General features: G+C 43.4%; 2 protein-coding genes across 3 annotated transcripts in view; one reads left to right on the top strand and one right to left on the bottom strand.

Annotated features, from left to right (window-relative positions):
* Window positions 1-7038, top strand: part of SLC9A7 (solute carrier family 9 member A7) — a 165725-nt gene extending 158687 nt beyond the window's left edge. For both annotated transcript variants that reach the window (XM_021080387.1, XM_021080388.1), the window contains one exon: window positions 1158-7038. In XM_021080387.1, coding sequence (XP_020936046.1) covers window positions 1158-1409 — 252 coding nt within the window. In that variant the 3' untranslated portion in view covers window positions 1410-7038. The remainder of the gene's footprint in view (window positions 1-1157) is intronic.
* Window positions 5692-25697, bottom strand: part of CHST7 (carbohydrate sulfotransferase 7) — a 41662-nt gene continuing 21656 nt past the window's right edge. Inside the window, exon 2 of the mRNA XM_003135049.4 lies at window positions 5692-8395. The gene's annotated coding sequence lies outside the window, so the exon portion shown is untranslated. The remainder of the gene's footprint in view (window positions 8396-25697) is intronic.

The following is a 25697-nucleotide window of genomic DNA, read 5'->3' as shown; positions in this document are numbered from 1 at the left end:
CTGCTTTCCGACACTCCTTCCCCATAATCTCATGGTTTCAAGGGGCTGCCACTTGGCTGACTTGGCCTGCCTTGCTCAGCCCTGTCTGTTTCATGTGGGTAAAGCCAGCCTAGAGGCAGCATAAATCCTAACTCTGCTTCCAAGCAGCTGGACAACCTCGGGCAAATTTCATGAGTTCTCTTAGCTCAGGTTTTTGTCTCGGTGACGTGAGCATTTGCACCCTTCCCAGGGGAGGGGCGGGGATCCAGGGAGAGCTGCTGTGACATTCCTGGCAGGTGTACAATAGGTGCTCAAGAAAACATAGCCTCCCTCTCTGTCGTTTGCATTGTCTGCCTGGGGGCTTGCTTCCCATCAGGGCATTTCCGTGGGGACAGGGAGGAAATCCTGATTCTGGTTTATCCTCTCCCCTCGATTGCTGACTAGGACAGAGTAGTTGAAATGTCAACCAGACGGGTTTTAGGACAGTTTGTGTAGGGCAGGAGGCCGCCCACCTCAGAAGACCTTCCCAAAGAAAAGAGGACCCAAAACCTTTTTGCAGGTTTGACCGGGACCTTACCCCTTCCTTTCTATGTGGGTCGGGAACCTGAACATCTAGGCTGGTCTCCCTTTCTTCCCTTCGTCCCTAATCGTGAACTGTCGGGCATTCAAAATCAGAACTGGGAGTTCCCATTGTGGCTCAGCAGGTTAAGAACCCTACTCGTATCCATGAGGACACGGGTTCGATCCCTGGCTTCGCTCAGTGGGTTAAGGATCTGGCATGGCCCTGAGCTGTGGTGTAGGTCGCAGATGAGGCTCGGATCCCGCATGGCTGTGGCTGGGGTGTAGGCTAGTGGCTGTAGCTCTGATTCAACCCCTAGCCTGGAAACTTCTATATGCCATGGGTGCGGCCCTAAAAGAGACCCTCCCCTGCCCCCCCCCCAAAAAGTCAGAACTGCTTTCTGGTGTCAGAAGTCCCGATTCAGCAACAGCCTTATATCGACCAGCCTTCCACAGTGTACACCCAGTTATCACACTAGAGGCTCAAGGCAGGCAGCTTTCATGATCCCCACTTTCAGATGAGGGGTGGTAGTTGGGGTTGGCTCCAGCCTGGGAAGATACCGGGCTCACATTTCTTGTCGACACTGTTAATCGATGTCGTTGCCTGTTGCACTTGGCAGAACCAAGAGCCTCTGAGAGAGGAAGACTCTGATTTCATCCTGACCGAGGGCGACCTCACCTTGACCTACGGGGACAGCACAGTGACTGCGAACGGCTCCTCGGGCTCCCACACGGCCTCCACGAGCCTCGAGGGCGGTCGGCGAACCAAGAGCAGCTCCGAGGAGGCGCTGGAGCGAGACCTGGGAATGGGAGGCCAGAAGGTTTCCAGCCGGGGCACGCGCCTGGTGTTTCCCCTGGATGATAACGCCTGACCCCCCCCACCCCACCCCCACCCCAGGCCCTGAGGGCCGGGGTCAGCCCCCCGGGTGGGTGAGGGGGGCCGCGAGCCCCGGTGTTGTCACGGGGGAGGGGGGGCCCTGACTGAATGGAACTAACACTGGAGACATCTTCACATTTAAAACATCACCCAAGATGCAGCTGGAGGAGCTCAAGCATCTCGACCTGCAAGACCAACGCAGAGCTATTTACACTCTCTTCACATCGCAGTGCGCCGCTCAGAGTTAAACAGACCAACATGCAGCATGCTTTCGTGCTCCCGTCACCCATGCACCTGCAGATCTCAACACGGTGGGGCGGCTGCCGGGGGCCGCCTCCTCCTGGGAGAGGCTTCATGTCCAGACACAGCGGTGCAGGTCTAGCCGGCTGGAGGGATGACAGGTTAGGAGAGCAGAGGCTAGGAAAAGACCAGGAAGGCAGGCAGTGGCGATTCGACCCCTAAGGACTGCGGGAAGCTGGCGTTAAATGGGACAGGAGGCATGCAAAAGCAATGTGACCCGAGGCTCCCAAGACGAGGCTGCGTGACCCTCTGATAGGGACCCTTTTCCCCCACCCCCGCCCTCCTTCGCTCCCTGTGTTTCAAAGATTGGAAAGTGTGTCCGTGCACATTTCAAGATCAAAGCACGAATTCCAGTTCCTACTCCGGAAATCTCCCTAAGGAAGCCGTGACTGAACAGTTTCAGACCAAAGGCAAAACAGTGTCATCCTGTTGTTTGGAAATTCCTCTGAGGACAGGAGCAACTGTTTGGAAACTGATGGTGATGTAACTGCAGAAGTCAGGCTTTTCTCGGGGGCTCCCACATGAGCTGACTGCCTGGGAGATGGCTAACAGGACGGGGTATCTAACACGGGGTGAGAAATGACACCAGATTTGGGGAGACGATGCTGTTTTTTTCTAGAGAAGAGCAGACAGCCAGATGCCTAAGAGGCAATTAGGCTAATTTTCAGAGGGCCGAAACCTCACTGCATGCAAAAATAACTGTGAGAAAATACAAGTGTTCTCATGACTGAGTAGAATCCCAAGCTTCGAGCTAAGAAATGCATGAGAGTTCACTTGGCCACGTGAGGGGAGGCGGTAGAAAGTTAAGCATTATTCAGCCTGGTGGAAGGTTCTGTCTCCTCTAAGATGAGGAATCCAGAAGTCTTGACATTAAGGGCCATTTTCTTGCTCTCTCAGTTCGGGTTCTTTGCGGATGAGTGCTTCTACCTGCCCACACCTGTAGGAGGTGAAATACTGAGAGAACTCTTTGGAAACCAAGTTTGAGATTCTTCCCCTGTCTCTCTGCTTCAGTGCTAGTCTATCTGAAAACCCAGTTTCTCGAAAATGCTTTCATAAAATGTGGCCATTATTTCTTCTTAAGGCAGGAAAACAGTGGGCAGTCTAGGACACCCGTAATGAAATCAGCCCTTTAATCTTCCTAACTCACCTTTTTAGGGGTTAATTTTTAAATAAGACATTGCTTGATGCTTTGCTTTTGAAAGGACAATTTGTGCAAACCTGGGAAAATGTGTTACTAGGTTGAGCCATCTGAAATTGCTGGTATTCAACCATTAAAACCAGAAATGGTCATTTTATGTGGTCCAATATACCCTAACTGAATCATTTTTATTCCCTCTTTTAAAGTCCATTTTGATTTTATAGTCATCCACAGGCTTTGTACTTCTCCCTGCAAACATTCTAACCTCCTTAAAATTGTAAATGGAGATTTGCTAAGACCAAAACTTAGCTAGGTTCATAGTTATTTGGTTGGATTTTTTTTATCCAGTGGATCAGATTAAGTCACTGACCTATAGTTCAAGTTTTGTTTGCAACTGTGGAGCTTAATCCTGACTTTACCAGGGTCCTGGGAAGCGAGTCCACTCATCAGAATGCTTCCACCTCTCAGAAGCCTCATGCCTGTGCTGAGTGGCAAGAAATAGGGTGCCATGCAGCCCAGAAGCCATCTCATTCAAGGCCCAGTGTCTGTTGCCAGTCCAGCAGAAATCAGGTTGAAATTGCTAATGGTGCATCCAACTCAAGAAATTTCCTCCAAGAGAGTAATTCCAAGTCATCTCATAAACCTCTTTGTTTGGGCTTAGGGAGCTGACAGTTCAGTAGTCGAATGTTCTAGAGCACAGGTTCACAACCCTGGGATTACCGGGCCAGTTTTTAAAAGGACTGCTGCAAGGGCCCTTCCCTCAGAGGTTCGGATTCAAGAGGTTCGGAGGGGGGGCCTGGCTGCCATGCTTTGCTCTGGAGTGTCAAGGATTTTAATGCACAGCTAGGGTTGAAAGTCTCTAGAACATGCAGTGGCTCCTCTTGGGAACCTTAAGGAATGGCCTAGCAAGGTCCGTGTTCATTGTTAGTCACGTGGAACAAACTGAAGGTTGATCAGTACTGCACACTGGGCAGCTGTGAGAGTTTCTTGTGCTAATAATCTTTGCAGGAGCTCCTGCCGTGGCTCAGCAGTTAAAGAATCCGACTAGGAACCATGAGTGTTGCGGGTTCGATCCCTGGCCTTGCTCCGTGGGTTAAGGATCTGGTGTTGCAATGAGCTGTGGTGTAGGTCACAAATGTGGCTTGGATCCCGAGTATCTGTGGCTGTGGCTGGCAGCAACAGCTGCGGTTCAGCCCCTAGCCTGGGAGCCTCCATATGCTGCGGGTATGGCCCTAAAGAGACAAAACGACCAAAAAAAAAAAAAAAAAAAAAGCCGACGTCAGGAGCGTGCTTCGTAAAGTGCAACTGAAAAGTCACTTCTGAAAACCTTAGAGCATGATAGGGTGACGACGGCAGCTTGAGCGTATGTATGTGGGAGGGGGGACTAAAAACCTGTCATCTTTGCGCCTGTGTGTGGAAAACGGGGGTGGGGGGTGGGGTTTCGTCTTCATGGAGCTGCTGACTAATCACATGTGAAGGTTTCTGAGCAGCTAGCTTTGCAGATGAACCTGAGATGATATTAGCAGTCCCTTTTGCCATCGAGTGAACTTTTGTCTTCGCACTTTGCTCGTCCCCATGCCTGGCTCCACGCGCTGGACTCCGCAGAAGAAGGGCGGGCCCATTTATTGCCAGACCAGTGGAAAGTCATGACCACTTGGCTGTCGTGCGGTGGCAGGTAATTAAATAGATGCAAACTTCTGTATAGCAGCGACAGAGGAAAGACCAAAATACCGGCAATGCCTTGTTATGCTCTCTTTGGGGACCCACAAGGACAAAGGGACGTTCTCACCCAGAGAAGGAAATTTGGAATTTAAGGAAGGCTGCATTTCCTCCTAGGAAGTGCTTAGGGGCTTCAATGGACCCTGACCATTCGGGAGACTTACTGGAGTGACCAAATAAGCACTGACAGCCCGCTGCCCAACGTCATACTGTGACAGCTAATGTTTCATCAAGCAAACAGCGTGGGAGCGCTTTAGGCTGTGTTCTCGCGACCTGAAAACATCCACCGTGGTTGGCTTGACAGCCTGTCTTTCGCACACATGATAAATGTTATCTCAGCTTTGCGTGACCACAACAGGGGAGGGCAAAGAAGTAATGCTTTTCCAAAACAGAAGTCTGTTTCACACGCACACCCCCTACCCCCCATCAGAGCGCTCCCTTTGCCCGCAGCGGAAGTTAATGTTATCATGTCAGACATTTGATATGAACACAATGATTTCAAAATGTAGAGATACCGCTGATGCACTTGGGGGCGATTGCCAGCAGGGCAAACAAGTGACTCATCAGAGGAGGAAAATCGTCCGCTCGAAAACCGACTGTGGTACCCACGGTGAGTTCTCAGAGGTCAACCAGAAAACTGATTTTACTGTCCGCTGTAAGAGTGTCATCTGGACCGGGGGGCCTCTGGAAAGTCAGCTTGCTGATTCAGTAAGCCTGTGATTTCTTCTACTTTAGAAAGGGTTTCGTGCCTGCCGTTGGATGTTGATTCTGTAAGATAGGGTTAGTGTAGGAGCTAGCCTGTCAGATACAGTCGACTGGTCGTGTTGAATTCAGATCCCTTGTGCTGTCTTTTCAAGTGAGGATCTGGCTTGCCAGGCTCCAGTGCCGCCTTCTGACAAACGGAGGGACTCCCTCGGCCAAGAGGTAAGTGTTTAGAAACCACCCATCTGAACGCTGCTTTCACGATTTTGATACCTGAGAAGACCTCTCGCCCCTCTTTTCTAAAACCTAATAAGGACAATATACAGAGAACTCTTCTGGAAACCAAGGCCTGTGTCTAATGGGGAGAAGCAAGTAGGCCCTTTGACAATCCTTTCAAAACAAGACCTAGAAAGAAACCTTTTTTTTTTTTTCCAAGATTCACAAAGCAGCGTTTTTGTGAATGAACAAACGCATCTTGTCAGCCCGTGCCAGCAGAAATGTTAAGGAGCAAAACCAAAGTTTGATTTTTGTAAGCAGGGTATACTATCGCCGCGGCCCACATGGCACACACACAGGCAGCCAGGGTTCTTCTGCTCCCTGAGCCGTGGAGATGAGAAGGGTGGGCTGCCCCACACATGCGAGCACTCGGGGGAGCTCGCCTTTCTCATCCTGAGGGCCCCACCTTTTTCAGAAGGGTTCACAGAATTGCCCAAGGGCCCGGTCAGCGACTCTTGGCCAGTGGACAGTTATCTGGGCCTGGACGTGTTGGAAGAACGCAGGTGGAAAAGGACTTGTCAGCAGCATGAAGCCCTCTCTATCTGCTGTCTAAAGCCCTTCAGTGAAGAGCCCAGTGTCACGGGGTGACTGTCGAACTGCGTGGACATCTGGGGGGTTGACATAAGTTGTGAGTATCCCAGCCACGACGCCGTGGGATGGTTTTCGTGTGGGTATGAAGTCGCTGGGTTTGGAATTTGTCACTGAAATCAGGCAAGTCACAGTATGACTGCGTGGTAGGGTCACCTCCTAGGCTTTTTCTTTCTTACATCCAACACATCTGGTACGTCTTACTTAGGACGTTGTACTATGTCCATTAAAATGATTCCATAAGGCAAGCCACCCAGATGCATTTACTAGCTGAAAAGCACTTTTTTAAATAGACGAGGATGAATTTAATATGGGCCGATGTGACCGTCTGGGGAATCTTTTTATAGCGAGCTTACATTACTGTATGTGGGGAAATTTTTGTCTTCTACTCCCATTCAACAATAGCAAACGTGGTTTTATAAGATGAACATTATCGTGTTAGCTGCCTGTGAAAAAATAAAGACTTGGCGTTATCAGCAACCTTTCTGTGCAAAAGGAAAACAGCAATTAGGCCCCCGAAGGGCTACCTTGCTCTGGCATTTTAATGTTTGCCTTTGTGTATATGTTTAGATCGCTCTTGTAAAGCTAGCTACCTGTTTTCCTGTCCTTTACTGATATTTAACACTTTTTTCTCAAAGCTTTTTTTTTTTTTTTTTTACAAACTCAAAATAAAAAGATTACCTGGCTGAGCTCCTCGTGTTCCGTATTTTTAACGTCCTGTCCATCAGCAAAAAAATAACCTATGAGCCTGTTCTCCGTCTCTTTCTTTCCCTGAGAGATTCTGTTCAAGGTGGAGGCTCTTCCTCTTCAGCTTAAGACCAGAGACTGACAAATTATCGCAGCCCCTGGACCAAATCCAGCCTACTGGTTGTTTTTGTAAATAAAGTTTTATTGACACACACACACACGCCAGTCATTCATGTGCATGTTGTCTATGGCTGCCTTCCCCTCAGAGCTGAGTTGGAACCGCAGGGAACAGCAACTGGCTGCTTGTAAAGCCGGAACTATTCACTATCTGGGTCTTTACAGGAAAGGGTTTTTTGCAAACCCTAATTTAGAGGCTTGAAAAAATTTAATTTTAAAATTAGACCTAGGAGTTGACGTCGTGGCGCAGTGGTCAACAAATCCGACTAGGAACCATGAGGTTTCGGGTTCAATCCCTGGTCTCGCTCCGTGGGTTAAGGATCCGGCGTTGCCATGAGCTCTGGTGTAGGTCGCAGATGCAACTCAGATCCCGTGTTGCTGTGGCTCCGGCGAAGGCCAGCGGCTACAGCTCTGATTCGACCCCTAGTCTGGGAACCTCCATATGCTGCAGGAGCGCCCCTAGAAAAGGAAAAAAAAAAAAATTAGACCTAAACTTAGTTTAAAAATCACACAACAGATTTTTTTTTTTAGATTTAAAAAAATGTAAAGTATGCCTTAGGGTGAACAGAAACACGCTAAACCTGTGCCTTTCTCCTGGCCTACATCCATCCAGGGCTTTGAGTGTGGGCTAGCTGCTAAATTCCTGAGATTGATGGCATTTCCTTTGTAGGTAGACTAGCTGTTCCCTTAAGCCGTGCCATTGAACTTCATCATAAAACCTGCTTCCTGGTTAAAAACAAAGCAAAACAAATCTTGTCTTTAACAGACTCCAGAGTCATTTACTAGCATAATTACAAAAACACCAGCTAGAACAATTGAAAAAAGCAAACCTTTGTTTCAGTTCATGTAGGGGGCTCCCAGCCCCAGGAGAGAAATTACTTCTTAAAAATCCATTCAGGGGTGAGGGTGAGGGTGAGCTGTTTGAAAAAGAGCTGGATGAGTCAGAGTTTAAAACATACCCCCCCAGACCTTTTCATTTACTATGGAGCAGTTCAATCTCGATACACAGGACTGCCCTGGACCCTTATTCACACTGACGTTGTGTCCAGACACCTGCTGATGGGAAATGGCACCAAACCACGTCTCTTCTTTGTTCTGAGGACGCCTTGTTGACAGGGCTCCAGCAAAGGCAGGGTCAGGCTGGGAACTAAAGCTCTTCCCCTTTTAGTGCCATAATGGTCCACATTGCGCTGTCACTTCCTTACTGGCAACTTTGTTTCAACCAACGTGTCAGTCATTTTTCAACAGCTCATGATATTCCTGCTCTGCAGAACTGCCCAGCGGTTGGTACCGAGTCAAGCCGTAGTCTCTGACAGCGTGATAGACTGCCTCCACGCTGTGGCGTCTCCAGTGCTGGGACAACATGCTGAGTGCCCTGGTTCATGGTGACTGACCTGGAAGGGAAGGCACAGAGGCTGTGTGAACTCCAGATCACGGAAAGCTTGTGGAACCTTGATGCTGTCAGGCCTCTTAAATATGAAACCCATAATCTTCCTGACCTAAGCTGCATGATCCAGTCTGTAAAACTGTACTGAATCAGTATCATTTATTTTTTTATTTTTATTTTTTTGCCATTTCTAGGGCCGCTTCCGCAGCATATGGAGGTTCCCAGGCCAGGGGGCTAATCGGAGCTGTAGCCTCCGGTCTACACCACAGCCACAGCAACGTGGGATCCGAGCCGCATCTGCAACCTACACCACAGCTCACGGCAACGCCAGATCCTTAACCCAATAAAGATTCACCCTGGGAGTTATTGCTGTGGTGCAGTAGGTTAAGAATCCGACTGCAGAGGCTCAGGTTGCTGCAGAGGTGCAGGTTCAATCCCTGGCCTAGTGCAGTGGGTTAAAGGGTCCAGTGTTGCTGCAGCTGTGGCTTGGATTCAACCCCTGGCCGAGGAACTTCCATACGCTGTGAGTGTGGCCATTAAAAAAAAAAAGATTCACACTAAGCGTTAGGAAAAAACTAACTGCAGAGGCCTGTCTAATCACCTGTAGCATTCTGTTACTACAGGTTATTTACATAAAGAGCCAGCCACTATGTCCAATTTCAGTATAGTTTAGTAAAAACCAATTTCCAGATGGGCTGACAGCAGTTCCAGGTAAGATGGAATAGATGCATTTCTCCTTACTCCTCCCACAAAGTGTAACTAAAATTCCCAAACATGATCTACAAAACAAAGATAAGACTCTGAAGGGCAGAGAAAAGAAGGTGGACTGACTAGGGACCTTGGGAACGGGGGAAGAACACAGCCATGAGTTACCTGGGGTTTTTTATTATTGTTATAATTTTGTCTTTTTGCCATTTCTAGGGCTGCTCTCACGGCATATGGAGGTTCCCAGGCGAGGGGTCGAATCGGAGCTGTAGCCGCCAGCCTACGCCAGAGCCACAGTCACGCAAGATCCGAGCCACATCTGCGACCTACACCACAGCTCATGGCAACGCCAGATCCTTAACCCACTGAGCAAGGGCAGGGATCGAGCCCGCAACCTCATGGTTCCTAGTCGGATTCGTTAACCACTGAGCCACAACGGGAACTCCTATTATTATTATTATTATTTTTTTTTTGTCTTTTTGCCTTCTCTTGAGCTGCTCCTGCAGCATATGGAGGTTCCCAGGCTAAGGCTCGAATCAGAGCTGTAGCCACCGGCCTATACCACAGCTCACGGCAATGCCAGATCCTTAACCCACTGAGCAAGGCCAAGGATCGAACCCTCAACCTCATGGTTCCTAGTTGGATTCATTAACTACTGCACCACGACAGGAACTCCGAGTTACCTGGGTTTTTTTTTTTTTTTTTTTGTCGCCTCTATATCCAAGGATGGGTGCTGAAGAATCCAGCAGGCCAGAAATGCTGGTGGCCACAAAACATAAAAGCCCAAAGAAAAGCCTGTTATGTATCTGTAGCCAAAGGACAGGGCAAGGGTCAGCCTAGAAAGAACCCAAGCACCTCATATAAAAAATCCCCCCTCCATGGAGTTCTTGTTGTGGCGCATCAGAAACAATCCGACTAGGAACCATGAGGTTGCAGGTTCAATCCCTGGCCTTGCTCAGTGGGTTAAGGATCCGGCATTGCCTGAGCTGTGGTGTAGGTCGCAGACGTGGCTTGGATCTGGCGTGGCTGTGGCTGTGGTGTAGACTGGCAGCTACAGCTCCAATTGGACCCCTAGCCTGGGAACCTCCATGTGCCGTGGCTGTGGCCCTGAAAAGACAAAAAAAAAAAAAATCTCCCCTGCTGTCGGCAGAGGCCTAGTGGGAAGCCAGGACTTCTAGACCCCCACCCCCACCTGGCAGTAACCAGGTCATGCACCTCTTCCTCCACCAGTGCAGTGTCCGTGGAGACCTGCTCAAACAGAAGATTTACGGGACATTCAGACGGAGGAGAAGGACTGGAGCGCACCTTCTCTCATGAAAGCAACAAAATTACAACCAACTGCTGAACCACCTTCAACCAAATAGAGTGCCAACTATCCACAAAGATAGCCTACTCCAGAGGACAAAGAGGAGGCCACATCCTGACAGTGGGGAAGGGGGGCGATTACACAAGATAAGCAACCCTGTGTGCGCTGGGTGGGCGTCCCACAGCCTGGAAAGTAACACTGTCACAGAGGCGCGCCCTCAGGAGTGAGAATGCTGAGCCCCAAGTCAGGTTTCCAGGCCTGAGGATGTGACATGGGGAGGAAGAGCCCCCCCCCCTCCCCAGAGCATTTGGTGTTGAGGACCAGCAGGGCTCATGCACAGGAGCTCCACGGGACCGGGGGAAACAAGAGATTCCTTTTTTTTTTTTTTTTTTGGTCTTTTTGCCTTCTCTTGAGCTGCTCCCACAGCATATGGAGGTTCCCAGGCTAGGGGTCGGATCGGAGCTGTAGCCACCAGCCTACACCACAGCCACAGCAACGCAGGATCCGAGCCACATCTGCAACCTACACCACAGCTCATGGCACCGCCAGATCCTTAACACACGGAGCAAGGCCAGGGATCGAACCTGCAACCTCATGGTTCCTAGTCAGATTCGTTAACCACTGAGCCACGATGGGAACTCCAAGACTCCATTCTTGAAAGGTGCGCACAAACTTTCACGTGCGCTGGGTCATGGGGCAAAGCAGAGACTCCAGAGGAATCTGAGTCAGACTGACTGTGGTTCTTGGAGGATGTCTTGGGCAAAGGGGGTGACTGTGGCTTATTGGAGGGAAAGGACATGGGAGGCCAAGATCCGGGGAATAATTATCAGCATGTCCCTCTCTCAAGCTGGCCACTTCAGAAAAATCGGGCCCTACCCATCAGGGCTGAGAAGCCCCAGGCCAAACAATAATCCAGGTGAAAACACAGCCCCACCCATTAGCAAACAGGCTGCCTAAAGACCAACCCCTGACCCCAGGCACACAGCCAGCTCTAATCCCACCCAGAAACAAAGCCCTGCCCACCAGAGGGATAAGAATCAGCTCCACCTACCAGTGGGAAGGCACAAGCCCCTCCCATCAGGAAGCCTGTAGCAAGCCCCATACCAACCTCAGCCACAAGGAGGGCAGACTTCAGAAGGGAGAGAGGCTGCAACCCTATTGTCTGCAAAAAAGGAGACCACGCCAGGAATCTATACACAGTGAAAAGATACAGAATTATGATTCGGATAAGGGAACAAGAAAAAGACCCCAGAAAAACAGTTAAGTGATCTGGAGATTACCCACCTCCATGAAAAAGGTGAGACTTGATGATAGTAAAGATGATTCAAGATGTTAGAAATAAACTGGAGGCAACGGTTGATGAATTACAAGAAACACTGAGCACAGAAATAGAAGATTTAAGTATTAAGCAAGCAGAGATGCAAAATACAATACGGAAATTTAAAAATCACTAGAATCAACCACCAGCAGAATGCAGGAGGCAGAAGAAAGAATACGTGAGGTGGAGAACAGTCTAGTGGAAATCACTGATGCAGAAGAGAAAAGAGAGAAAAAACAGATTATAAAGAAATGAAGACAGTCTAGGAGGACTCTGGGATGTTAAATGCACCAATAGCTGTATCACAGAGGTGCCAGAGGAGAAAAGAGAAAGGACCAGAGAAAATATTTGAAGAATAAATGAATCACAGGTATGAAAATGTATAGTGTGAGAAATATAGTCGATAACTATGTAATATCTTTAAATGGGGGCATACTGTAACCTCACTTAGGTTGTGATCATTTTGAAATATATAAACATATTGAGGCACTATGAGGTGTAACAGGAAGTAACAGTATTGTAGGTCAATTGCACTTCAAAAACAAGCAAACAAACAAAACAGACTCACAGAAAAGGAGATCAGATTTGTGGTTCCAGAGGTGGGGAGGTTGAAGGGAGAGTGAATTGGATGAAGGCAGTCAAAAGATACAAACTTCGAGTTATAATATAAATAAGTACTAGAGATATAATCGACAACATATTAAATATACTTGACACTTCTGTATGCTATAGATGAAATTTAAGAGAGTAAACCCTAAGCGTTCTCATTATAAGGGAAATTTTTCTATTTCTCTAATTGCATATCTACATGACATGATGAATATTCACTGAACTTGCTGTGATAATCATTTCCTGATGTACTGTAAGTCAAATTATTATGCTGTACACAATAAACGCATACAGTGCTGTATGTCAATTATACCTTAATAAAACTGGAAGAGAAAATGTAAAAAAAAAAAAAAAATATTTGAAGAGGTAATAGCTGAAAACTTCTCTAACATGGGAAAAAAACTAACTCACTCAAATCCAAGAAGAACAACGAGTACCATATAAAATAAACCCAAAGGGGAACACCCCGAGACACATATTCATCAAACTGATCAAAATTAAAGACAGAGAAAATATTGAAAGCATCTAGGGAAAGAAACAACACACAAGGAACCCCAATAAGGCTATCAACAGATTTCTCAGCAGAAACTCTGCAGGCCAGAAGGGAGTGAGTGGCATGATATACTTAAAGTAATGAAAGGAAAAACCCTCCAAACAAGATTACTCTACCCAAAGAGGCTCTCAATGAGATTTGAAGGAGAAATCAAAAGCTTTACAGACAAGCAAAAGCTAAGAGAATTCAGCACCACTAACCAGCTTTATAACAATTAAAGGAACTTCTCTAGGTGGAAAAGAAAAGGCCACAACTAGAAACAAAAATATTACAAATGAGAAGGCTCATCAGTAAAGGTGTACATCTAGTAAAGGTAGGAAATCATCCACACACAAATATGCTACCAAAACTGGAAATCATGAGAAGAGGAGGGTACAAATGCCAGACACTAGAGATGCACTTGCAATTAAGATACCAATAAATCAAAACAATCTCAATTTTTTTTTTGTCTTTTTAGGGCCACACCTGCTGCATATGGAGGTTCCCAGGCTGGGGGGCCCAACCAGAGCTGTAGCTGTCAGCCTATGCCACAGCCACAGCAACACCAGATCTGAGCCGCATCTGCAACCTACACCACAGCTCATGGCAATGCCGGATCCTTAACCCACTGAGTGATGCCAGGGATTGAACCTGTGTCCTCATGGCACTAGTCAGGTTCGTTAACTGCTGAGCCATGACAGGAACTCCTAAAACAATCTTACAGACACAGAGAGAGACTCCTATATCAAAACTTCATGGTAACTGCAAACCAAAAATCTATAATACATACACACACACAAATAAGAAACAGCACTCCCAACACAACACTAAAGATAGTCGTCAAACCAAAGAGAAGACAACAACAGAAGCCAAGAAAAAAAGACCAAAAAAACCCAAATCCAAACAGTTAGTAAGATGGCAGTGAGAACATACATATCAACAATTACCTTAAATGTAAATGGACTAAATGCCCCAACCAAAAGACATAGACTGGCTGAATGGTATAGAAACAAGACCCACATATATATGCTGCCTTCAAGAGACCCACTTCAGTTCTAGGGACACGTACAAATTGAAAGTGAGAGGATGGAAGAAAATATTCCATGCAAACGGAAATCAAAAGAAAGCTGGAGTAGCAATATTCATATCAGAAAAATAGACCTTAAAGAATATTATAAGAGACAAAGAAGGACATTACATAATGATCAAAGGATCAATCCAAGAAGATATAATAATTGGGAGTTCCCCTCATGTCACAGCGGAAACAAATCTGACTAGGAACCATGAGGTTGTGGGTTTGATCCCTGACCTCGCTCAATGGGTTAAGGATCCAGTGTTGCCCTGAGCTGTGGTGTAAGTCGCAGATGCAGCTGGGATCCCGTGTTGCTGTGGCTGTGGTGTAGGCTGGCAGCTATAGCTGTGATTTGACCCCTAGCCTAGGAACCTCCATAGGCTACGGGTGCAGCACTAAAAAGACAAAAGACCAAAAAAAAAAAAAAAAGATATAACTATTTGCAAATATATATGCACCCAACATAAGATCACCTCAATATACAAGGCAACTGCTAACAACCTTAAAAGGAGAAATTGACAATAACACAATAATGGTGGGGGACTTTAACACTCCACTTACTGCAATGGACAGATCATCCAGACAAAAAATCAACAAGGAAACACAGGCCCTGAATAAAGCATTAGACCGGATGGACTTAATAATAGATATTTATAGAATATTCCATCCCAAAGCAGCAGAATACACATTCTTCTCAAGTGCACATGGAACATTCTCTAGGATAGATCACATTCTGGGCCACAAATCAAGCCTAAGTAAATTCAAGAAATTTGAAATCATATCAAGCATCTTTTCTGACCATAATACTGTATCACTGGAAATCAACCACAAGGAAAAAACTGCAAAGAACACAAACATGTGGAGACTAAACAACATACTACTAAACAACCAATGGATCACTGAAAAACTCAAAGAGGAAATTAAAAAATACCTAGAAGCAAATAACAAAGACACAACAACCCAAAACCTATGGGATGCAGCAAAAGCAGTTCTAAAAGGGAAGTTTATACAAATACAAGCCTACCTCAGGAAACAAGAAAGAGCTCAAACAACCTAACTTTACACGTAAAGCAACTCATCAAGAAAAAAAGAGGACACAAATCGATAAAGTTAGGAAAGAAAAAGGAGGAGTTACAAAGGACATCACAGAAATACAAAAGATCCAAGAGACTACGACAAATAACTATATGCCGTTAAAATGGACAACCTAGAAGAAATGTTCAAATTCTTAGAAAACTGAAATCTTCCACGACTAAAACAAGACCAAATAGAAAAGATGAAGAGACTAATCACAAGTACTGAAATTGAAACTGTGATTTAAAAACTTGCAACAGGGAGTTCCCATTGTGGCCCAGTGGTAACAAACCTGACTAGTATCCATTAGGATGTGGGTTTGAGCCCTGGCTCCACTGAGTGGGTTAAGGATCTGCATTGGTTTAAGCTGTGATGTAGGTCATAGATGCAGCTCAGATCCCACGTTGCTGCAGGCCAGCAGCTGCAGCTCTGATTCCACCCCTAGCCTAGGAACTTCCATATACCATGGGTGCAGCCCTAAAAACCAAAAAGAAAAAAAACTTCCAACAAACAAAAGTCCAGGACCAGATGGCTTCACAGGTGAATTCTATCAAATATTTAGAGAAGAACTAACACCTCTCCTTCTGAAACTATTCCAAAAAATTGCAGAGAAAGGAACACTCCCAAACTCACTCTATGAGGCCACCATCACCCTGATACCAAAACCAGACAAAGACACCACAAAAAAAGAAAATTACAGGCCAATTTCACTGATGAACATAGATGCAAAAGTCCTCAACAAAATCCTAGCAAACCAAATCCAGCAATACATTAAAAGGATTGTACACCATGATCAAGTGGGATTTATCCCAGGGATGCAAGGATTTTTAAATATCCACAAATCAATCAGTGTGATATACCATATTAACAAACTGAAGAATAAAAACCATATGATCCTCTCAATAGATTTTGACAAAATCCAATACCCATTTCTGATTTAAAAAAAAAAAAAAAAAAACCTCCAGAAAGTGTGCATGGAGGGACCCTACCTCAACATAATTAAGGCTGAATCTGACAAACCCACAGCTAACATTCTCCTCAATGGTGAAAAGCTGAAAGAATTCCTGCTAAGATCAGGAAAAAGACAAGGATGTTTGCTCTCACCGCTACTTTTCAACATAGTTTTGGAAGTCCTAGCCACGGCAATCAGAGAAGGAAAAAAAATAAAAGGAATCCAAATTGGAAAGAAAGAAGGAAAATTATCACTGTTTGCAGAGGACACGATACTATACCTAGAGAATCCTAAAGACTCTACCAGAAACCTGTTAGAGCTCATCATTGAATTTGGTAAAGCTTCAGGATACAAAATTAATACACAGAAATTGACAGCATTTCTATATAACGATGAAAGATCAGAAAGAGAAATTATGGAAACAATCTTACTTACCATCTCATCAAAAACAATAAATACCTAGGAATAAACCTACCTAAAGAGAGAAAAGACCTGTACTCTGAAAACTATAAGACACTGATGAAAGAAATCAAAGATGACACAAACAGATGCAAAGATATACCATGCTCTTGGACTGGAAGAATCAATATGGCCAAAATGACTACACTAACCAAGACATTCTACAGATTCAATACAATCTCTATCAAATTACCAAGGACATTTCTCACAGAACTACAACAAAATATTTTAAAGTTTGTTTGGAAGCACAAAAAATCCAAAATAGCCAAAGCCATCCTGAGAAAGAAAAATAGAGCTGGAGGCATCAGGCTCCCTGGCTTAAGACTATACTATAAAGCTACAGTCATCAAAACAGTATGGTACTGGCACAAAGACAGAAATATAGAATGATATTTTCAGTGGAACAATATAGAAAGCCCATAATTAAACCCATGCACTTAGAGTCAAATAATCTATGATAACGGAGGCAAGAATAGACAATGGAGAAAAGACAATCCCTTCAATAAGTGGTGCTAGGAAATCTGGACAACTCTATGTAAAAGAATGAAATTAGAACACTTCTTAACACCATACACAAAAATAAACTCAAAATGGATTAAAGACCTAAATATATGACAGGATACCAATAAAACTCTTAGAGGAAAACAGGCCAAACACTCTCTGACATAAACCACAGCAATATCTTCTCAGATCTACCTCCTAGAGCAATGACAATAAAATAAACAATTGGGACCTAACCAAACTTAAACGTTTTTGCACAGCAAAGGAAATTCTAAACAAAATGAAAAGACAACCCACAGAATGGGAGAAAACATCTGCAAATGAAGCAACTGACAAGTGATTGATCTCCAAAATATATAAACACCTCCTGCAGCTCAATACCAAAAAGAACCAAAAACAAAAACCAAACAACCTGATCAAAAAAATGGGCAGAAGATCTAAACAGATAATTCTTCAAAGAAGACATGCAGATGGCCAAAAAACACATGAAGAGATGTTCAACATCACTTATTAGAGAAATGCAAATCAAAACTACTATGAGGTACCACCTTACACCAGCCAGAACGGCCATCGTCAAAAAGTCTACAGACAATAAATGCTGGAAAGGGTGTGGAGAAAAAGGAACCCTTTCACACTGTTGGTGGGAATGTAAATTGGTGCAACAAGTATGGCAAACAGTATGGAGGTTCCTCAGAAAACTAAATATAGAACTACCATATGATCCAGCAATCCCACTCCTGGGCATCTATCCAGTGAAAACCATGACTCGAAAAGATACATATATGTCTGCAGCACTACATACAACCTAAATGTACATTGACAAAGGAGTGGATAAAGAAGATGTGATACATTACCCAATGGAATACATGGAAACAACCTAAATGTACATTGACAGAGGAGTGGATAAAGAAGATGTGGTACATATACACATTGGAATATTACTCAGCCATTAAAAGGAATGAAAGTGGCATTTGAAGCAACATGGATGGACCTAGAAATTATCATGCTAAGTGAAGTTAGTCAGACAGTGACACACAAATATCATATGCTATCACTTTTATGTGGAATCTAAAAAAAAGATACATGGAACTTCTTTGCAGAACAGATACTGACTCACAGACTTTTTCAAATTCTGTGGGTCACACTTTTTGGTTTCCAAAGGAGACAGGTTGGGGTGAGGAGGGATGGGCAGGGTGTTTGGAATGGAAATGCTGTAAAACTGGGTTGTGATGATTGTTGTACTACTATAATATGATAAAATTCATTGAGTTAAATAAATAAGTAGATAAATAACATTCAGAGATTCAAAGCATATGTTTGAATGTATCCCAAATGTTCAGGATACAATCAAACCACTCATCAAACCAAGAACCACAGAGATTTCAACTTGAATGAAAAAGACACCTGGCAGATGCCAACAGTGAAACAGCACTGATACTGAAATGATCCAAAAAGAATTTTAAGCCACCATCATTAAAATACTTCTATTAGTAACTGTGAACACACTTGAAGCAAAAAAAAAGAAAGAAAAAAGATTAGTTCCCATCATGGCGCAGCAGAAATGAATCCAACTAGGAACCCTGAGGTTGCAGATTCGATCCCTGGCCTCGCTCAGTGGGTTTAAGGATCTGGCATTGCCATGAACTGTGGTGTAGGTCACAGCTGTGGCTCAGATCTGGGATTGGTTGCTGTGGCTCTGGCATAAGCCAGCAGCTATAGCTCCGATTAGACCCCTAGCCTGAGAACCTCCATATGTCACAGGTGTGGCCCTAAAAAAAAGAAAAAAGAAATCCCCAGCAAAAAATATAAACACAAAAAAGAACCAAATGGAAAATTTAGAGCTTGTAAAATAACCAAAATTTTAAAGCCCACTTGAATAGACATGACAGAGTAAAGAATTAGTGAATCTGAAAACGAACCTACAGAAATTACAATCTGAACAGAAGAGAGAAAATAGAGTGAAAAAAAGATGAAAAGAGCAGCAGGGACCTGTGGTATTACAATATTTTTTATCATGGTTCCAGAAAGAGAGGGAAAAGAGATTGATTGAGGCTGAAAAAGCACTTGGCTAAAAATTTCCCCGGTTTGTCAAAAGACATAAACCTACAGATTCAAGGAGCTAAGCAACCCACTGAGCCACAATGGGAACTCGTGCACTCACCATTCTTAATCAACACAGTGCTAGAAGTCTTAGTCAATGGAATAAGGCAAGAAAAAGGAATAAAAGCCATCCTCATTGGAAAGCAAGAAATAAAACTGTCCCTCTTTGCAATTACATGATTATGTCCATAGAAAATCCCAAGAAATATACAAAACCAACTTGACCCTGAGTCCCAATGCTCCAGAGACACCACCAATCCCATTGCACCACAGCAGGAACTCTGAAACCAATTTTTTTTTTTTTTGTAGATGAGAAAAAGCATTTTTTAAAAAATAAATGTTATTGGAATATAGTTGTCTTACAAAGTTGTGTTAGTTTCAGGTGTATAGCAAAATAAATCAGTTATACATATACACATATCCATTCCTTTTCAGATTCTTTTCCCATATAGGTTATTACATAGTATTGAGTAGATTACCCTATGCTGCACAGTAGGTCCTTGTTAATATTATATATATAAAAGAAAAAGCACTTTAAAGTCTCTGCAAAACCAATTTTTAAAACTCATACTATATATAATCACTCAAATACTTAGGGATAAATCTAACAAAACAAATAAAAGACTTGTATGTTAAAAACTACAAAATACCAGGAGTTCCCACAGTGGCGCAGCAGAAACGAATCTGACTAGGAACCATGAGGTTGTGGGTTTGATCCCTGCCCTCACTCAGTGGGTTAAGGATCTGGCATTGCCTTGAGCAGTGGCGTAGATTGCAAATGCAGCTCGGATCCTACATTGCTGTGGCTGTGGTGTAGGCCAGCAGCTGTAGCTCCGATGCAGCCCCTAGCCTGGGAACCTCCATATGTCTCGGGTGTGGCCCTAAAAAGCAAAAAACAAACAAAAAATTACAAAACACCAATAAAATAAATCGAACAAGATCTAAATCAACAGAGAGCTATAACTGTGTACACGGACAAGTAAAGGTCTTATTTTTTCCCCCAATTGATCTATGTGTTTAACAAAATTCCTATCAAATTCTATAACTGCCTTTTATACATACAGACAAGCCTATTCTAAAATTTACATGGAAAGGCAAATAAACTAGAATAGTTAAAACCTTTTCGGAAAAGAATAAAGTAGGAATAATCACCCTATTCATATTAAGCTACATCTAATTACATTAATCAAAACAGTGTGATGCTGGTGAGAGTTCAGTGGGGGGGGAGCCCAGAAATAGACATACATATGTATATGGCTAATATTTTGACAAAAATACTAAAGCAATTCCTTGGAGGAAGAACAGTCTTTTCAACAAATGATGCTGGAACAGACATTCACGGGCAAAACAAAAAAAGAAAAGAAAAGAAAAAGAGAAGAAAAAAGAACCTTGACCCAACCCCTCATTCTATACAAAAATTAACTCAAAATGAATCATAGAATTAGATACAGATATATGGAGTTCCCATCGTGGTGCAGCAGAAGCAAATCCAACTAGGAACCATGAGGTTGCAGGTTCAATGCCTGGCCTTGCTCAGTGGGTTAAGGAGCCGGTGTTGCCGTGAGCTGCGGTGTAGGTCGAAGACGTGGTTTGGATCTGGTGTTGCTGTGACTGTGGTGTAGGCTGGCGGCTACAGCTCCGATTCGACCCCCTAGGCCTGGGAACCTCCATATGCCGTGGGTGCGGCCCTAAAAAAGGCGAAAAGACAAAAAAAAAAAAAAAAGAATTAAATGTAGATATAGATAAGCTTATCCTAAAATTTATAAGAAACGACGAATTAAAAAATATATAAAACTTGTACAAGAAAACAGGAGAAAATCTTTAGTATCCTAGGGCTAGGCAGAGTTCTTACACATGAGATCAAACACACAATCCACAAAAGAAAAAAAATGACAAGGTGGATTTCATTAATATTTTAAAACTTCTAAGAGGATTAAAAGATACAGACTGAGAGAAAATATTTGCAACCACATATCTGGGGTTTTTTCTAGAATATATCAATAACTCTCAAAATTCAAGAGTGAAAAAACCATCCAATCAGAAAGTGAGCCAAACATCTGAAGCACCATTTCATCAAAGAGGAGCTATGGATGGCAAATGAGCACATTGAAAAGATGTTAGAGAAGTTAAGGATTTGGGCTTGTCACTGCTGTGGCTTGTGTTCAATTCCAGGCCCAGGAGTTTGCACATGCCACAGCTGCAGCCAAAAAAAAAAAAAAAAAAAAAAAAGTGCACCATCACTAGCTGCTAAGAAAATGCCAATGAAAACTACAATGACATACTACTAAACACCTATCGGAACAGCTAGAATACGACATAGCAACAACACCAAATGCTGGTAAGGCTGCACAGAGACATCTCTCTCGTACCTTGCTAGTGGGAATGCAAAATGGTACAGCTACCCTGAGAACTATCTTGGTAGTTTCTTATAAAACAAAACATACATATACCCCACGATCCAACAATTCCACTCCTGGGCATTCATCTCAGAGAAATGCAATTTCCCCTCCACCCAAAACCCCCCCACACACAAATAGTCATAGCGGCTTTATGTGTAAGCGTCAAAAACTGGAAACATTCCAAATGCCCTTCAGTGGGTTAATGGTTAAGCACATTGTGGTAGATCCATGACATGGAGCACTACTTAGCAATGAAAAGGAATGAACTACTAAACAACCTGGATGGGTCTCCAGAGAATGATGCTCGATAAAAACAGACAATCTAAAAGGCTATGTATTACATGATTCCATTTCTATAAGAAGCTTGAAAAACACACAATTATAGAGATGGGGCACAGATTAGTGTTTGCCCAGGAAAGGGGCGGGATAAGGTAGGGTATGTGACTATAAAAAGGTAACATAGGAGTTCCGGTTGTGGTGCAGCGGAAATGAAGCCGACTAGTGACCATGAGGTTGCAGGTTCAATCCCTGGCCTCGCTCAGTGGGTAAAGGTTCCAGCGCTGCCGTGGGATGTGGTGTAGGTCGCAGACACAGCTTGGATCCTGTGTTATTGTGGCTGTGGCACAGGCTGGCATCTGCCGTTGTGATTTGACCCCTAAACCTGGGAACCTCCACATGTCCGAAAAAGCAAAAAAAAAAAAAAAAAAAAAAAAAAAGGAGGTAACGTAGAGTTCTTTTTCCTGATGGAACAGTTCTGTATTTTGATTGTGGTGTTTTCATGTATGTGATAAAATTAAACAGATCTATGCGCATGTGCGCACACGCGCACACACACACACACACACACAAATTCATGTAAAAACCTGAAAACTGAAAAAGTTCTGTGGATTGTACCAACATCAATTTCCTGGTGGTGATATTGATCTACATGTAGTTATCTTTGGGAAAAGCTGGGTAAAGGGTACACTGGACTTTGTGCTGTTTTTTTGCAACTTCCCATGTGTCTACAATTTATTTCAAAATAAAAAATGTTCAGAGTTCCCACCGTGGCTCAGCAGGTTAAGATCCCAATTAGTATCAATGGGGATGCAGGTCCGACCCCTGGCCTTGCTCAGTGGGATAATGATTCAGTGTTGCCATGAGCTGTGCTGCAGGTCACAGGCACAGCTCAGATCTGGTATTGCTGTGGCTGTGGTGTAGGCCAGCAGCTGCAGCTCCAATTTGACCCCTAGCCTGGGAATTTCCATATGCTGCAGGTGAGGCCCTAAAAAGAAAAATAAAATTTTGCTCTGTCACTGTTTCTTGGTGCAATGCATTCAGTTTTCCATTTAGGTCATTTTAAAGACTCATAAACAACCTGGCAGTAACTCGGGATGGCTTTCTGTCAATAACTAACCAAGTGCTAAAAGTTGCCTGATCAGGAGTTCCCTTCGTGGCTCAGTGGTTAACGAATCCGGCTAGGAACCATGAGGTTGCAGGCTCGATCCCTGGTCTTGCTCAGTGGTTAAGGATCCAGTGTCGCTGTGAGCTGTGGTGTAGGTCGCAGACGCGGCTCAGAGGCTCAGATCCTGTGTTGCTGTGGCTGTGGTGTAGGCCATTGGCTACAGCTCCGATTGGACCCCTAGCCTGGGAATCTCCATATGCCATGGATGCAGCCCTAGAAAAGACAAAGAATCAATCAATCAATAAAAATAAAAGTTGCCTGATCAGATCCCATTATCACGACAGAAGCTTAGCAGACACCACAGCCCAACCTCTGGACCCATAAGCACTCTTTAAAACCTTTTATTAAAAACCTTGATACAGCAACACTAAAACCATTCTAAAAGGCATAGTGAAAGGTCTCCTCTGCATAGGAAAGAAGCAAGAAGATACAGGATGGAGGAAATCGCAAGTGGAAAGGAATCACTTAAATAAGCCAGTATACAGATCACGAAGGAAGGAAAAGAAAACCTATTTGTGAAAGTGACAATAAACATAAGGAACAGAAAAAGGATAAACAAAAATATTTAAAAAGGCTATCAAAAACATAAAATGTGGGGAAGGAGACTAAGAACATCTAGACTCTTTTTTTTAGAATGGGTTTGAGCCTATGTGACTATCAGTCTAAAGCAGGCACATATATATAGGAAGGGGTTAACATACTCGAAAAACAGGGCAACCACAAATCAAAAACAAACAATATGTTCACAAAAACCAAAAAGAAGAGGACGTGAGCATAAAATAAAAGGAAATCATCCAACCAAAAAAAGAAAAAGGAACAGAGGAGAAACATAGAATCAACTGGAAAACAAGGTTTAAAATGGGAACAAATACATATTTATCAATAATTACCTTAAAGGTCATTGGACTGAATGCTCCAATCAAAAGATATACAGAGTGGCAGACTGGACTAAAAAAAAAACAAGAGCCTACAATATGCTACCTACAGGAGACCTACCTTAGGGCAAAGGACACATATAAATTGAAAGTGAGTGGATAGAAAAAAATTACATTGCATGTGAATGGAAATGACAGGAAAGCCACAATACTCATATCAGACAAAACAGACTTTAAAACAAAGGCCATAGAGAAAGATAAAGGACGCTATTTAATGATAAAATGATCAATTCAACAAGAGGATATTACACTTGTCAACATATATACCCCTAATATAGGAGCACCCAAATAAATAAAACCAATACTAACAGACACAAAAGGAGAAATTGATGGGAGTACAATAATAGTAGGAGACTGAACAACCACATTCACATCAATGGACAAATCTTCCAGACAGAAAATCAATAAGGCAACAGAGATCCTAAGTGACACAATAGAACAGTTACACTTAATTGAGAGTTTCAGGATATTGCATCCCCCCAAATCAGAATACACATTCTTTTCAAGTGCACATGAAACATTCTCTACGATTGACCACATACTATGGCACAAAATTAACCCCAACAAATTTAAGACTATAGAAATTATTTCAAGCATCTTCTCTGACCACAATGGCATGAAACTAGAAATCAACCACAGGAAAAGAAAGGAGAAAAAACTGACTATAAGGAGACCAAACAACATGGACTAAAATACCAGTGGTTCAAAAAGGAAATTAAAAAATGCCTTGAGACAGATGACAATGAAAACACAACCATTCAAAATCTATGAGATGCCCCAAACGCAGTTCTTAGAGCGAAGTTCATAGCGATACAGGCCTTCCTCAAAAAACAACAAAAATCTCAAAATCAGCAACCTAACCTACCACCTGCAAGAATTAGAAAAAGAAGAACAAACAAAACATAAAGTCAGTAGAAGGAAGGAAATCATAAAGATCAGAGAGGAAGTAAATAAAATAGAGATTAAAAAAAAATAGAGGAGTTCCCTTTGGGGCTCAGCAGAAACAAACCCAGCTAGTATCCATGAAGATGCAGGTTCGATCCCTGGCCTCATTCAGTAGGTTAAGGATCCAGCATGGCTGTGAGCTATTGTGTAGGTCACAGACACAGCTCTGATCCTGCATGGCTGTGGCCAGCAGCTGTAGCTTCAATTCCTCCCGTAGCCTGGAAATTTCTGTATAACACAGATGCAGCCCTAAAAAAAAAGTACCCCCAAAATTAGATACCTAGGAATAAACCTAACCAAGGAGGTGAAAGACTTACACACTGAAAACTATAAAACACTAATCAAGGAAATTAAAGAAGATTCAAAGAAATGGAAAGATATCCCATGCTCCTAGATTTGGAGAATTAATATTATTAAAATGGCCATACTACCCAAAATAATCTACAGATTTAATGCAATCCCTATCAAGTTACCCATGACATTTTTCACAGAACTAGAATAATCCAAAAATTTCTATGGAACCATAAAAGATCCAGACTTGCCCAAGCAATTCTGAGAAAAAAAACAAAGAAGGAGGCATAACTCTCTCAGACTTCAGGCAATATTACAAAGCTACAGTAAGCAAGACAGTGAGGTACTAGTGCAAAGACAGACATACAGACCAATAAAACAGATTAGAAAGCCTAGAAATAAAGCCAGACACCTATAGTCTGTTGATCTTTGACAAGGAGGCAAGCATATGAAATGGGAAAAAGGCGTGCTGGCAAAACTGGCCAGCTGCATGTAAAGCAATGAAACTGGAACACACCCTCACACCTGCACAAAAATAAACTCAAATAACTTAAAGACTTAAACATAAGACACAACACCATAAAACTCCTAGAAGAGAACATAGGCAAAACATTCTCTGACATAAACCATACAAACGTTTTCCGAGGTCAGTCTCCCAAGGCAATAG

Source organism: Sus scrofa, chromosome X (assembly GCF_000003025.6).
Source record: "Sus scrofa isolate TJ Tabasco breed Duroc chromosome X, Sscrofa11.1, whole genome shotgun sequence".
Lineage (NCBI taxonomy): Eukaryota > Metazoa > Chordata > Mammalia > Artiodactyla > Suidae > Sus > Sus scrofa.
This window is presented reverse-complemented; position numbering and strand designations above follow the sequence as displayed.